Source organism: Scyliorhinus canicula, chromosome 8, assembly GCF_902713615.1.
Source record: "Scyliorhinus canicula chromosome 8, sScyCan1.1, whole genome shotgun sequence".
In the NCBI taxonomy this organism is placed as follows: Eukaryota; Metazoa; Chordata; class Chondrichthyes; order Carcharhiniformes; family Scyliorhinidae; genus Scyliorhinus; species Scyliorhinus canicula.
In genome coordinates this window covers 128819097-128835394 of record NC_052153.1, presented here as the reverse complement: position 1 = coordinate 128835394, position 16298 = coordinate 128819097, and the positions used below count along the sequence as shown (strand labels likewise).

General features: G+C 47.9%; 1 protein-coding gene across 1 annotated transcript in view; it reads right to left on the bottom strand.

Annotated features, from left to right (window-relative positions):
• Nucleotides 1–1195: 1195 nt before the first annotated feature.
• Nucleotides 1196–16298, bottom strand: part of pcsk1 (proprotein convertase subtilisin/kexin type 1) — a 79546-nt gene continuing 64443 nt past the window's right edge. The window contains exons 12-14 of the mRNA XM_038805236.1: nt 12273–12406; nt 9596–9757; nt 1196–2623 (exon numbers count right to left, since the gene is read on the bottom strand). Coding sequence (XP_038661164.1) covers nt 2252–2623; nt 9596–9757; nt 12273–12406 — 668 coding nt within the window. The 3' untranslated portion in view covers nt 1196–2251. The remainder of the gene's footprint in view (nt 2624–9595; nt 9758–12272; nt 12407–16298) is intronic.

Here is a 16298-nt window from a genome sequence, read left to right as displayed (position 1 = left end):
GTAGTTAGTACATCTGTCTCACAACAACAGGACCCGTGTTCAATTCCGGCCTCGAGTCATTGTCTGTGTGGAGTTTGCACTTTCTCCCCGTGTGTGCGTAGGTTTCCTCCGGGTGCTCAGATTTCATCCCACAGTCCAAAGATGTACGGGTTAGGTGGATTGGCCATGATAATTAGCTCCTTGGTGTCCAGGGACATGCAGGTTAGGTCGGGTTACGGAGATAGGGAGGGATGTGGGCCTGGGTACGGTGCTCTTTCAGAAGGTCAGTGCAGACTCTATGGTTGAATGGCCTCCTTCTGCACTGTAGGGATTCTATGATTCTTTGACCTGGGGCCCATTAACTTTCATACAGCTCATGCCTCTGGCTCCACAGTGCTGCCTGAGTGTGGGGATTCATTCTCCCTGCAGACATTCTCCCCCCTGTGTGAGAGTCTTCATGTCTCTTGATGCTGGAAAACATCCCTTCTCAGAGTCCCCCACTCTGTCAATGCAGCCTGGACTCTCATGGGACCCCACCCAAGAACCTCATAGCTGTCCCCTGTGCTGACTCGATGTATTCACCTGCTCCCACCCACTTATCAGCCAACAGTCTGGAAGGGCAATCCCTCAGCGGCTATCTTACCACAAGCCCAGCAAAAAGAACACGAGAAGGGCTGCCTTCATACCAGCCACCAGTCCACTTTACATTTAGAGGTTCACAAACAAGAAGGACTGTTAAGGCCTCTGAGCCACTGCGGAGAATCGCGTGCTGGCGTCGGGGTGGCGTGGCGTGATTCGCGCCGGTCGTGGGGATTCTCCGGCCCGGCCCTGGGCTGAGAGAATCCCGCCCAGGGTCTTGCTCTTCTACTTTGTTCCGGAATGTGTCTGAATCTCAATTTCAAAGTTCCCCATCCCACCTACTACTACAGTGAAACGTTTCAATTGCCACTGCATTTTATGACTTATTTAGGTTAGATTGCTTGGGTAACTTCAGTTAATGTGACCTAATATGGAAATTTAGACTCATTACTCAAACCCATTCACTTCATGTTGGATCTTTGAAGGGAATAGAGAAGAAATCCCAATGGTTTAGGTTGAATTTGACTCCAAGTTGCATAAGTGTAAGGATAAAGTGCCAATTTATTAAACTGACATTTCTCAATAAATGTTATCTTTAATAGTCAAAACACTTGTTTTATAAATAGAAATCCACACATTGGCAGGTTAAAATTATTTTTATCTCATGTGCAAATGACTTGAAACTCAAATAATAACTCTATTACTTCTGAGTTACAGAATTATTGATGAATGTTAATAAGTCACTTCTTAATCACCGACATGTGGGAGTCTCTAACTGTTATATTCCACGCTCACACCATTTTTATTTTTTAAAGAGAATAGGACTGCTGGCTCCACTTTTTTCCTTGGTGAATTATTCCTTTGCTTCCACTCACTCCCAGAGGGAGATTTGTGGCCTTATAAATCAAATGGAATAAAAGGGTCAGTCAAGCTGTTAATCATTCTTCGGTTTCGCCTCTGGTCTCAGCGAATGGGGGAGTTTTGCCTCTGTTGAGATTCAATACTTCATGTTCATGAGTCACTCCTTTTGACAAGTGAATAAATTCATTCCAATAACTATAGTAGATGGGAACAACAAATTGCTCAGGGAATTGGATCTATGGCTATGTGGGTGGCACATTAATGTTGTAAACAACAATAATCATAGCCGAGGCAAATTAAATTTGCTTTTTATGATAAAATATTTTGTGTAAAATTGTCTTCGATTGTCAAGCATTCCACATCATTAAACAATTAATCAATGAAGCACCATTGGGAATTTGTGAAACCAGTGCTAAATTATCTGTCCATTAACAAAATAAATCTTTCATTAACAAAAAATCTATGTATTTACTGCAAAATATTGTTTGTAAACAATTAACTGATGACATCCCAATTATAGGTTGGATTCTGCTGGACTATGTTTTACCAGTATCATACTTCAAATCTCTACGTGGTCTTAGTATTTGTGTTCAGGTTCACAGTCTGCATGTTAGACTCATGAAGCAAAATCTACTGTATATAATCACATGGTACTCGATGGATATTGTGAAAATTATAAATCAACTATAAATAAATAATGAAAATATAGTTTCCAGTTTCAATGTTTTGTCGAGATTATTTCTTGTCAAATTCATTTACACAGAATCACAGAGATACCAAGACAAAACAACAAAATACTCTATTTAACACAAACTTGCCCACATCCTAATAATTATTGGCTCTCTGCCAACATCTCTAATAAAGCTTGAAGCAATCGATCATCTCTATGCTTATAAGGTTTGGTGTCATAAAGCTGGTCAATGTATTCACTGAATTCGCTGTCCTCCAAGTCTTTCAACTCGGACTGTTTGTTTAATTTTCCAGTGGCTTGATAGAAGTTCTGAACAGGTATTTTCATATCCTCGTGGGATCTACTGTTATGGAATATGTGAGGAGCGTTATTATCTTGATTTTGATGATCAAGTATTTTTTGAGCAGGATGCAAGATTACTCTTTCTTGTGTGTCTTCCATGTTCACGCCTTCTTTGCTGGTGTTTGCCTTTGTGTATGGATTTGTCGGCTCAACATTCTTGAAAATGTCACCCTGCAACAGCAATATGGACAATGTAAAATGCTTTGTCTTGTTTCCTTTGATTAACTTGCACAACAATGAACATAAGCATTTCTTTAGTACACAGAAATGTGCATGAATATATTCTTCAAATAGTTTAATGGGATCTTTAACAGCCCTGAACTGGTGAGTAGAACTTCAAAATTTAGCACCGCTTAATATGCCAACCTAAGTCTGGATCTTGAGCACACATTCTATTCACACGTACTTCTACTAATTCAGCTAAATTGAGATATAACAAGCAGCTACTATTCATACAAGGTTAATTTTATAGGCTATGTATATGAAAATTATTTATATGAACTCCAGCTAGAGTTAGGTGTCACAAACGGAAGCAAATTCATAAAGTAAGCCTGAAGGATTATTTTTAAAATCTATTGTAAATAGATTGTATTCAATCAAAATATTGTAGTTATAAATTGTTATATACATTGTACAATATTCTGACTGGATGGGCAACAATCATTAATTCTTAGTGAAGGCATTAGGGTCAAATGAGTAATTATATGTTGCACTTACACCATATGGGTGGAATTTTGTTAAAGCATCTTGCCTGCTGACTGGAGAGTGCCTTTGATCGAGAGACCTCCCACCCCAGAGATGACAATTTGGCCTCAACATTTTAGTTGCTGTGCATGCCACATGGTGATAGGCCCATCTACCACTGGGTTAAGATCAATGGTGGCGGGATGAGGTCCTCAAATGGTCACGAATTGGGCACTTCAGGGCCTCAATAGGTAGCGAGTTGGGAAGGTCAACCCTGGGCCTTTCCACCCACAACTTAATTGTGGCAGAGGTGAGCTGCGGTTCTCGTCTGCTACCATTCCACCTAACTACATTCCCTTCCCACCTCCAAACTCACCAGCAGTAAGAGCACAAGGTTCCATCCTATGGCTGTAGTGAATACAAATAATGTTCAGATGCATGGCATAAGAAAAAAAATTATACCGGTGCCTATTTGGCTGTGCTCAATTAGTTTACAATTACAGTAATATGTGTCATGATGTGGAGATGCCGGCGTTGGACTGGGGTGAGCACAGTAAGAAGTCTTACAACACCAGGTTAAAGTCCAACAGGTTTGTTTCAAACACGAGCTTTCGGAGCACGGCTCCTTCTTCAGGTGAATCTTCACCTGAAGAAGGAGCCGTGCTCCGAAAGCTCGTGTTTGAAACAAACCTGTTGGACTTTAACCTGGTGTTGTAAGACTTCTTACAGTAATATGTGTGACACTGGTCCTTCTGGCCAGTAGGTTTCAATCCTCAGGTAGCTGGGACATCATTGTATCATTATGGTGCAACATGAGAGTCTCAATAGTTACGTCCATTCAATGGGACTCTACACACTCCTGCTGTTCCTGGGTCTGTCTAATGTGGCTAACTGCATTGGAGGCAGTTTAATGGAGGTTTACTGGATTGATAGATACCTGGAATGAGCAGGTTGTCTTATGAGGATATGTTAGACAGACTGGGCTTGTTTCCATTTGATTTTAGAAGAGTGGGGGGGGGGGGGGGTGACTTGATTGAAGTATATAAGATGCTAAATGGTTTGACGAGGTCGATGTGGAGTGTCCACTTGTGGGTGAGTCCAGATGTGGAGAGCACTGTTTTAAAATCAGAAGCTGTCCTTTCAGGACCGAGATAAGGATAATTTATTTCTCTCAGAGGATTGTGTGACTTTGGAACTCTGCCTCAGAAGGCAGTGGAGGCAGGGTCATTGAATATTTTTATTACGAAAGGAAAATGAACTCCCTGTTGGAAATGCTGCTGGTTTGAGTGTTCAGTGACCATTTTTTCTCCAGCGACACTAAAATATTTAATAGAATCACGGGATTTTACAGCACAGAGGGAGGCCATTCAGTCCACCATGTTTATGCTGACTGAAAGAGCTATTCGGCTTCTCTCAGCTCCCACCCACACATTCCTCTATCATAATGGGCGCGATTCTCTGGCTGCGTTGCCCTCGAGCGAGATCACAATGTGGCCAGAGAATCCTGGGAGAGCCCTCTCGTGGGCTTCCCAACAGCCTCCGCATCTTGTGGGATTTACCCAAGTCCTGCGAGACGTCAGATTCAGAACTCAGCCCAAAACGGTGCGTGACCAAATGGCGCTCCCAGATGTAGGTCTTAAACCTATTTAAGACCTACTCACCCAGGAAACACCGGCCTCCCTCGACTCTCTGGCCCCCTGGGGAGGCTGCAACCGGGCACCAAGCAGTTCTGGTCCTCAAGAATGTGGACCAGGTGGAAGGGCACCCAGCGGATCTCCCAGGCTATCGAAGACCTGTGAGTGGTGGGCACAGTGCAGGGTGGTTCCCTGGCCCTCCTCCTGGAATGTGGGCACCCTGGCATTTCCCAGCTGGCACTGCCAAGGTGCCATTGCCAAACTACTGGAGCACTGCCCAGGTGCCAGGTTGGCACTGACAACAGTCAGGGCCTGAGGGGCCATGCTCATGAAAGGAGGGTGGAGGGGGGTGGTTTTAAGGGTGGGGGTGTGCAGGGCAAGGAAGTATGGGCCTCTGGAAGGTGGGGGGGGGGGGGTGACAGGTGGGGAACCTGGAAGGGAGGGTGTTCTGTAAGAGGCTTTGGGTGGCTTGAAAAGGAGGGCACCAGGGATCGCACAGTGGGGTTCCCTCACTTCAGGGTGTGGGGTAGTGTCCATGTGTGTGGAGGGTGACATTGCCCATGGGTGGGGGTTGTGGAAGAGAGTGTGGAAGACTCACAAGCTTACGTACAGATCGGAGCACCCTTTCAAAATGGCGGCCCAATCTCCCAAGGTGCGGAGTCAGAATCCCGCCCATAAGGGGCAGGAACAAATGTTGCGCACCATAGGTGGTTTTAAATCGACTTCGGCGAGCTTACCCAGTATTCAACGGCATAATGGGATCCACCAGCCTCCCCAGCGAGGTTCCAGCCGGGCGCTGTTTAGAACAGGTTGCTGTTCCCCTTGCTCAGCCAACACCAGCAAGCTCGCAACAATGGCGCCAAGGATACCAGCCCCAAGATTCGGGAACGCTGACCTGCGGAGGTGTTATAACCTGCCTGCTTACCATTGGCTGGGGACTAATGACAATCCCACAAACTGGTGGGAGTATGAGCTTCCCCAATGAGGGGGGCGGAGAAATCATTAGCAGACTCCCTGCATAAATAGAGTTGGCCAGTTTGGAACCAGCAGAGAGAGAGGAGTTAGCTGCAAGGGAAGTTGCTGCTGTTGTGTATATATATATATGTTATTGTAAATAAATGTTATTTCTTTGTATCCTGAAGACTCGTGCTGGATTCTTCGTGGCCCTCACAAAAGGAGGCAGCCCGTGTTGTGGAGGCCAGGAGGAACGTCCTGTTCCCCTGAGGATCCAGGAGGGTCAGCCATAGGGCAGCCAGTGCTGCCTGGGATGAGGTGATGATGGCAGTGAGCTCTGGGAGTGTGACCAGGAGGACTGGCCTCCATTGAAAAAAGGTCAATGACCTACACCCGGCAGCACAGGTGAGTAGAAGCCAATGCCCCCCTCCCTAGATCTTTTCACCGGGCACCACCCAGGGCACCTGTCAAACGTGAGTTGTCATTGCCTTACTGACTGACCCATCCCTCCCACTGACCACATGTCCATTCCCCCACAGGTCCTCCAGCCAACAGAGCCGCCCCCCCCCCTCCCAGGTGGCCCCCCTCTCCAGTCTCCCATGAGACCACCTAGGAGGAGATCTCTGAGGATGCCACCATAATAATCGCGGCACAGCTGTCATCCCCACCCTCCACCAGCACAGATACATGCACTTTGATGGGAAATGTTAGTGGACAGGCTTCTGGGGCACAATCTGGCGAGCATCACACTGCTGCTGATGTACATCAGGTGGAGACAGGAACCCCCAGGCAAGACAGCAGTCGGAGGTCTGCTGGATCCCTGGACCCAGCTGGGTCCCAGCCAGATGCTGAGCCTGTGGAGCAGGTTTTCCCAGTGCTGATGGGGACATTAGAGTGCGACCAGGACATTCGGGAGAGATGGCAGCATCACTCCAGCAGATCCATAGCCACTTGGAGGAATCCCAGAGGCTACAGGTGCTGGAGATGTTGCCCGCAATGCATGGCACCGAGGCTAACACTGCTGGGGTGGTGACCGCAGTGGTGAGCCATGTGCACGATGCTGGCACCATTAGCGAAGATGCCCAAGGCGTCGCGCAGTCGGTGATGGCCATGGCGGAGGATCTCAACACAATGTCCTGCTCGTCGGGGGATGTTACCCCTTACCAGGCTGACCTTGATGAGATTTCCACTCTCAGATGGGCATGGCCTAGGCGCTGTGGAGCTTGTCCCAGTTGCAGGTGGGCATTGCCAAGGCACTGTAGAGCATGGCACAGTCACTGACGGGTTTCGCTGAGGGCGTCGACACTATGGTGCAGACCGTGGTGAACCGCCAGGGTTGGCAGAGCCAGATGATGCAGGAGCAGCCAGGGCTCGAATCAGCTGCCCCTCCATCCCAAGGTGAACCCCAAGGCCCCATGGGCACCGACCAGGAGGAGGGGGTGCTGGGTGTCAAACCAGACCCGTCCCATGGAGTAGCGGTGGTGGCCACCAGCTCTCCCAAGATCCACTCCTCTGACGAGGCCGCGTCTCGAAGTCAGCACATGGGACAGGGCAGCACGGCTCTGCATGTGCCGCTGACAAGTGAGTCGGGGCCCTCCGACCTCAGAGTCCCAGAGGATGCCCGCCAGGGGCATCGAAGGCCACGGGACGAGGTAAGCAGCTGGCTGCCTCCACCTCAAATATGTATCCTGGGATCATACCTAAACATAGTGGTAGAGCTAAGAGGGCAAAGCGCATTGAGGATTACTGAGGGCGCTGGGGGAGGGGAGGGAGGGGTTGAGGGTGTAGGTAGGGGGTGAGAGAGCTAGGTTAGGAAAGGGGGCAGCACCATCTGGAGGGTGGAGAATTGTAAAACACAATAAACACCTTTGTGCACAACAGGTATAATGCTAGGTCACTTTCTACCGCAATGTGGGCTGACCTCCGAACACTTGGCTCATTTCTCCAGGCAGCTCCCCCTCCCCATGGCATTCACCCAGCTTACACCGTGGACATGTCTCTGTAACTGTGTCCCATCCCCTGGGTAAAAGAAAATTACTGCAGATGCTGCTAAAGGTCATCTGGACTCGAAAAGTTAGCTCTTTCCTTACAGATACTGCCAGACCTGATACTTTCCAGCATTTTCCCTTTTGAATTCCCATCCCCTGGGTGTTCTGACATTGGCTGCTGTGTGTGTGGTATTGCCTCTTGCAGTATTCAGGCACAGTGTCCAGGCACAAAGGTGTGATTGGGATGCTAGGCGATGACTCCCAAATGCTAAATGGCCCGCCCACCAACGGGGATCCACTTGGTTTGTGTGAAGGGCTCTCTTAACCATGATTGCCCAATCCCTATTAGCAATAGCCTCTGCCACACGGCCAGAGGCTTCTGCAGTCGGTGGGGTTATCTGTGGTTAATGGGGCAGACAGGCAGGGACAAAGGTTGCCCCTGGAATGGGTACACACGATCCAGGGGTTGGCATGGTGGTGCTGCGCATGGTTGCCCATGCCCGGTTGCTCCCCCAGCTCCCCCCCACCCCCCACCCTCCCATGGCGGCCCACCCCTGCGGAGGGTCCCCCACCCCAAGCCAGGGTTCCCACACCTCCTACCAAACACTGAGCTGGCAAGCTTGTAAGCAAAGATGGCTATTCACCTTCTTGGCTCCTCACAGAAGCCTTTCCACCTTGTTCACGTTTTTAAAAAGGAGTACTAATCGGCGCCAGCGTGAGCACTTGCTGGGGAGACCTAGAATGATGGGAGGCCATTAGATGTGGGGTTAATTGTATGGAAATATGGCTTAAGTGGTGATAATTGGTTAATCGCCTCGCCACAGTGAGATCCCGATTTCGCCAACAGGAGCAGGTCGTTGCATTGCAAACTGTTTGGGACCTGGCGTGGTTCTCGTTTTTGGCCTCACCCGCTATTCACCAGCCTGGCATTGCTTGAGCAAGAGCCTAACGAGGCTGGAGAATCGTGCCCTCAATGTGGGCTACACCAGTGAGAAACTCCCCAGGGCCCAAAATAGTTACTCTGGGCTGGATTCTCCCAAAATGGGGCAATGTCCCCCTGTCGGCGTAAAAACGCAGCCGTTGCACTCCCAGGTTTCCTGAAATAAATACCAGCCGATTTACTGACCTTCAGGGGGCTAGCAGGGACCCGGAGTGCTTCACACAGCTTCGGCTGCAGATACAGGAGTTCGCACTTCCGGTTTCGAGTCCGCGCATGCGCACGGCAGTGGCCTCCGGCGGCCGTGCCGAGTGCCATGGCGGACTCAGACCGCAGGCCCATACAAAGAAACTAGGCCCCCCGTTCAGCCGCATGCCCGAGGATCCGTCCGGCCCGATCACTCCCCTGGCGGCCCATAAGGCACCACCCTGGTGCAAGATAACCCCGCCCCCACCAGGGCAACCGCGGACTGAATCCGCAGCCGCCAAGCGAGAGTTCCGACCGGCTGTACCATGTTACCCCCACGCCGTCAGGAACTCGGCCGGCCGGGAGCATAGGTTCGCTGGGCAGGCCTCTGGCAAATCCCCCAGCCATGCGGCATAATTCGCGAACGTGTGGATATTCAGGCCCGATTCAGTCGAGAAATTTGATTCTCTGCCGCTGTGCCAAACACAATTTTGGCGCGGGGCTGCCGATAATCCAGCCCTAAGTGTATTTAAATAGTGGCGGGAAACTCCCTGAAAAAACCACCACAAATGAACATAGAAATTCTTGGGGAGAATCGGGCCCAATATTTCAGCCATTAAATAGATGCAGTTGCTGTCATGATATCGACACTGCACATTTACCTCTCAGAACTTGTCTTATATAAAACATTCCCTGCAATTCTGTTTAATCTCACATGGTTAAAAAGTACTTCATTGAATCCTCAGTGGGAGCTATTTACCTCCATAAATTCCTCCATTGTTTCCACACCTCTCCTGTCATTCTGAACAGCATTGTAAGGAGTGTACACCCTTGGCTTCTGCATGTGCTCGGGTTTGGTGGAGGTCCCATGTAAAATCAGTTTCCAGTCAATGATTTCACCTTTGTTTTCAATTCTTCTAGACTTGAAAGGTAAAGATAAAGATTTTTTTTTTGAATAACATTTTCATTTTAGATGTACTAATAAAAAATACTCACACACCCATCAATTCATGAAATGTAAAGATCTATATAGCATATTAGATTAAAGTTGATAGGCCTGTCGATTGAAGGATAAAGGTCATGTTCGATCAAACAAATTTGTTTCCTAGCCGTAGTTCAGATCAGTATCATATTTTAAAAAGTGCTGTGAAATTTCACTTGTAATTGATTACGGTTTCCTGGTAATACCCCTACCCACCTCCCTCACTCTTGTGTTATATTGCTTCGGATAACACAGGCTGCTACTTGATGCAGTCTTAACTAAAGGATGCCCCAGACTCTGAAATGAGTTCAACGTGTTTATTGAACTATTAACACAGTTCTCAAATGAGTTTGACTCTCTGCTAATCTAACTGTAGTAACTCAGTCTAACTGTACCAGCTTGCTGTAAGCCACGTGCTGGGGTGTGATGCTGCTGATTAACCCTGTCTAACTGTCTAGATGTCTGTCTGTGAAAAGAGGCAGGGTGTGAGTGCCTCATCCCTCTTATAGTGTTTATGTCATGCCCCCTTGTGGTGATGCCACCTCTGAGTGTCCTAATTGCCCATTGGTTGTGTCCTATTCTGAGTGCTCATTGGCTGCATGTTTGCATATCATGAGACCTCACATGAGTTGTCATCCCCTCAACCCACCCCAGAATATTGCAGAAATTTGTAAGAAATATCTAACCATGTTTAAACAATGCAACATGGATCATTGTTATCCTTGTGGATCAGTGTCCATTTTTATTCTGATGACCTGCTGTAAAGCATGACACATTTTACTATGTTAAGACAAATTGTTGCTGTTCATTTTCAATGATGAAGTTTGAAAACATTGGGCCACTTGTCATGATCCCACTAAGAAGAAAATCTTCAACCAACCATTGAAAAGCAGCACTTAGCAAAACTGACGGGAGAGTATACAACAATCGGCCTGCTGAACTGTTTCACCCAGTTTCAGCCAGACATTTGTGCAGAGACAGGCACCTCCCCCACAGGAGGGAAAATGATCAGAGCTGTTACCAGGTTGCTTGCATGCCTTATGTATAAACTAAGTGAAGTCATCTGAAGAGCAGGGTGATAGAGCCGCAAATACATAGACTCATAGAATTTACAGGCAGAAGGAGGCCATTCATCCCATCGAGTCTGCACCGGCCCTTGGAAAGAGCACCCTACACAAGCCCACACCTCCACCCTATCCCAGCAACCCCACCTAACCTTTTTGGACACTAAGGGCAATTGATCATGTCCAATCCACCTAACCTGAACATCTTTGGACTGTGGGAGGAAACCGGAGCACCCGGAGGGAACTCATGCAGACACGGAGAGAAACTGCAAACTCCGCACAGAAGGTGACCCAAGCCGGATTCGAACCTAGGACCCTGGAGCTGTGAAGCAGCTGTGCTAATCACTGTGCTACCGTGCCCCCCTATGTTGCTGACAATTTGCTTATGGACCATTGCACTCGGAAAATGTGAAATAAACAAGAATGACAAAGCAATTGAGGTTTCATTAATGTTTTGTTATTTTAGAAATAACTGATTAAGTTCCCATCTGATATTGTTAATAACATATAGTGCACTCATTTCATTGGGGATGAATTTCCATGAATGTTCTTTCACTTATTTGCTTCAAACAAAAAGATGCAAGAGAATTGATCAAGGGATGGGCAAGAAATTCTAGCTTGGCCGCTGCTGTTCAAGCCCTCAAACTATTAAATAAATGAATAAATGGTGTGGCTTTGGTGCGAGGGTACTTAGCTGAGATAATGTCACAATGTTTCTTATGAAACAAGACCATTTTTACACGTTACATGATCACTTATGGTTGGGTGACATGTTTGCCCTTTAATATGTGATTTTTCCCTCGTTGGGAGCATCGCGCCCGCTGGGAATACAGGCTGAAAATCTAGGTGCCACTGCACACACGTGATTCTCTGACCATTCAAAAAAATCATGTGTGATGTGTTCCAAATTGTTTCTGATATACAATCCAAGGGGGCAGGGTTCCTCTTTCACATTGTGAAATTGTAACATTTTGGCTTGCCGCTTTGAAATGCTGTTACTTAGTGTGATATATTTACGGTTAATCATTTCTTGACATTTAATGGAGTATTCACAGAAGGATACTATACCCATCAGTAACATTATTCCAATAGGGTTATAAAAAATAATTTGCAATATATTACAGGGAAATTTCAAGTACATTCATCATTTAATGTATCAATGCATTAAAGATCTAAAATTGCCTTAAAATGACTCTCCTATTAATCAACTAATGGAAATAACACAATAGTGACCTAACGATGTACCTTCAATGATGGGTCAAGCACTTGTGCGTTTTTGAATATTCCTTCACCTCTATTCTCTCTGAGGTCACAATGCTATTATCAAAGTATATGAAGCTGTTCAGTGTCCCAAGAAATAACTGATCACAGCAGAAACTGACCATACTCACCATATCAGTAATGCTCAGAAGCCACGTACCCACTGGATCCTCTCCCCAAGTATGCACTGACATGAAGGCCCAGTTCTTAAAACCATTGGGTGAGGAGTCCCGTTCACGTTCTGCCAAGAGCACAGTGTTGGTTCCTGCATTCAACAAAATGGACAAAGTGGAGTTACAGACACCCTGGGCAAGGTTCAGGCCCCGCCAAGTGGGAATGGAGGAGGATGGGTCCAGAAAATTAGCAGGTCGGCTACGATCTGGTTTCCTGACGCAATACCCTGGCATAGACATTTTCATCAATGTCGATTCAAGACCACCTTCTTGCTACTCTTGAACAGTAAACTGAGTTCCATATCAATTAGGGTTTGGCCGACCAAAATACTACCCAGTGACTGCTTCCCCCACCTTCTTCACCCCAGACCTATAACAATCCCGGCTCCAGTTTCCTTTTAAAAAAAAAATTTAGAGTACCCAATTATTTCTTTACAATTAAGGGGCAATTTAGTTTGGCCGATCCACCTACCCTGCACATCTTTGGGTTGTGGGGGGGGGGGGGGGGGGAGACCCACACAGACACAGGGAGAATGTGCAAACTCCACACGGACAGTGACCAGGATCTTACCCTTAACACCATGGGCTCTTAACTTATTTAACAATCTCCTGTGCGGCACCTTGTCAAAGGCCTTCTGGAAATCTTTTTTTGTAAAACATTTTTGTTCTCCATTTTCACATTTCCTCCAGAATTTACACCCCTCCCACAAGAAGTAAATGGTAACAAATACAAAGTCAATCCCCTTATCAACAACAACGATCCCATCCTCCCACCACCTGAAGCAACAACCCACTTGACAATATAAACATCAAATAAAACAGCCCCTCCCACAGTGGGACAAACAAAGGAGAAATAAAAGAAAATGGAATTTGGAATCGCCTATGGTCACCATTAACCTATAGAGTCCCCCCCCCCCCCCCCACAACATTCAATACCATCCCAACCCTGAAAGAGTACCGTAGATGACACCCATGCATTGCAAGCCCCCCCCCCCCCCCCCCCCCCTCCCCGACGACTCCCCTCCACTTCTTACAAAACTCCTCCCCCCAAACTCTGTTCCTTCCCCCCATCTTTCCACCCTGGCTAGACTCATCGGGACCTATCCTGCTAGGCTCCGATGGCCGCAGCCCCTCCCCCCACCTCACTCCCATTCACTGGCTGGCTTAAACCGGCCAGCGTGGAGGCCCCCACCTGGTTCACTTTCCCCCTTGCCAGGCCCCAGGAAAACCAAGAAATCCCCTTTAGCACATAAACCCCGCATACACACCCAAGCTCCAAAGAACCATCATTGCAAGTGTACAAGTGTCCAAGTATACACAACGTTGGCTCACTTAGCACATACACCCGCCAGAGTGAAAAAATACAGCTACATGAGGGTACATCAGTACATGAGCACTTCTCAATTCAGCCACAGTCCTTCTGCCTTCGCAAACTCCTCCACTGCTTCCGCCGTCCGGAAATAAAAGTCCTTAGATTTGTAGGTCACCCTCAACTTAGCTGGGTATACTGTGCCGCACCGCACCTTACTGATGTACAGTGCCTTCTTCACCCGGCTGAAGGCAGCCCGCCTCCTTGCCAGCTCCACCGTAAAATCCTGATATATGTGTATACCAACTCCAGCCCACTGCGCCACCCGCTTCTGCTTTGCCCAGCACAGGACCTTCTCCTTCACACTGTACCTACGAAAACATAGAGTCAATACTCTTGGCGGCTCACTCTTCTTTGGTACAGGCTTCCACGACCTATGAGCCTGATCCAGTTCATATAGGGAGGGGTCATCACCCTCCCCCAATAGCTTCGCCAACATCGTGGCAAATTACTCAGTCGGCCTCAGGCTTTTAACTCCTTCGGGAAGACCCACAATCCTCAGATTCTGTCGCCTGGATCTATTTTCCAAGTCGTCCATTTTGGCTGGCAGGCCCTTATTGATCCCTATCACCTTCCACATCTCCTTCCCTATCGAGGTAAGTTGATCACTGTGCTGCAATAATTTATCATAGAATTTACAGTGCAGAAGGAGGCCACCCGGCCCATCGAGTCTGCAGCACCTCCCGCAAAGAGCACCCCACCCAAGGTCAACACCTCCGCCCCATCCCCATAACCCAGCAACCCCACCCAACACTAAGGGCAATTTTGGACACTAAGGGCAATTTATCATGGCAAATCCACCGAACCTGCACATCTTTGGACTGTGGGAGGAAACGGGAGCACCCAGAGGAAATGCACGCACACATGGGGAGGATGTGCAGACTCCGCACAGACAGTGACCCAAGCCGGAATCGAACCTGGGACCCTGGAGCTGTGATGCAATTGTGCTATCCACAATGCTACCGTGCTGCCCCAAAATGAAATAGCCGTAGTGGTAAGTAAAGTTGCCATAATTCCAGTTGACCATAGGCTGCTTTTCCCCTTTGATTTAACCTGAGGAACACTGCACCTCAGGTGAGGAGCAAGGTTGAGAAGGTGGGGCCTTCAAGAATAACCTCAGCCATTGTGGGAATTGAACCCACGCTGCTGGCCTCGCTCTGCATCATAATGTCTCTTCCACTTCCTTCAGCGCCTTGCCTTGCTCCAGGCAACTCCGCCACTGCGCTCAATACCGCCGACAAAACCTGGATCTGGATGAAATGCACCCACACATGTTTAAAGAAACTTAGGATTCGATTAGTTTTGGCGATGATTCAATGTATTTCTGGAGGTTTAATTGCATCTCTTGCCTCCATGCGCCAGCTGTTTAGTCTGCCAACACACCACCTTTGTGGCTTACTGCCTTCTGATTCCAATTGGAAGGCAAAAAGGCTCATTACCTCATTGGTGATGATTGACTGCCAGCCAAACAGCCTTATTTCCTCATTTTCAATATTTTTATATCTGGTAAAGAGAAAAGTTCAAAGAAAAATGACGAAACAATAACAATCTTTGTTAACATCCCTGTGATCTTTCTCCAGGATTGTACACAAAAGTATCCTGGAGATTTATCTTCAATCCCTGGACACTTCAGGCCAATCCTGCAGGGTTGGCAACCCTAGAAGAGATAGAATATGCAGCAGTATCCACATATTAAAATTCAATCCAAAAGAGAGCTATGCCAGGGGACTGGATGACAGTGAATGTAGCTCCTATCTGCAAAAAGGAAACTGAAATACCCAACAGACTACAAACCAGTTAGTTTAATGGCGGCATAGGAAGTATACTAGAGTCTTTGCTGAAAGAGTCGATGACAGCAAATCCAAAGGTAAAGAATATAACAAAAAGTCATCTTGGCTTTCTAAGAACAAGGTCATTTTTAACCAACCTTATTGAAATATTTAAAAAAGTAGGAGAAAGAGAAGACAAGTCTACATGGACTTTCTAAGGGCTTTTGATGCTGTGTCACAGAAGAGACTGGTGACAAAATTTAGGGGGCGGGATTCTCCGAGCTTCCGCGCCGGTGGGGGGGGAAGATGGAGCGTCGGACCCACAATCGGGGACCCACGACCGGAGAATCGCAGCCAGTCGCGCATGGTCGATGCACCACTGGTTGGGGCCATTGAAAGGTGCCCCCGCAGTAATTCTAAGCTGGCATGGTTTCCTCATGGTTTCACCCGGTGGGCACTTGGAGTGGCGGCTGCTGACACAGTCCGCCCTGGTGGGAGGCGGGGAGATCCGTCACCGGGGTGCCTCCAGGACGGCCAGGGTTCCGATCGTGGGGCCATATTGTGGGGGAGGGCCATATTGTGGGGGCCGCCATGCGCATGCGTGGACCCACGGCCGGAAGTGCAGTGCCCCGTATTGGCAGCCGGAGCTGCGTGGAGCACTCCGGGGCCCTGCAAGCCGCATTGAAAATGAAGAATCCCTCTGGACTTTCTCCAGGAAGGTCCAGAGTGATTCACGTCCGTTTCTCGCAGGCATGGGGACATAGCCCCATTAACAGAGATTTCCACCCAAGGTGCGTACAAAACTAATAATTGAGGAAGCATTTGTTACTCAGTACATTGTAGTGA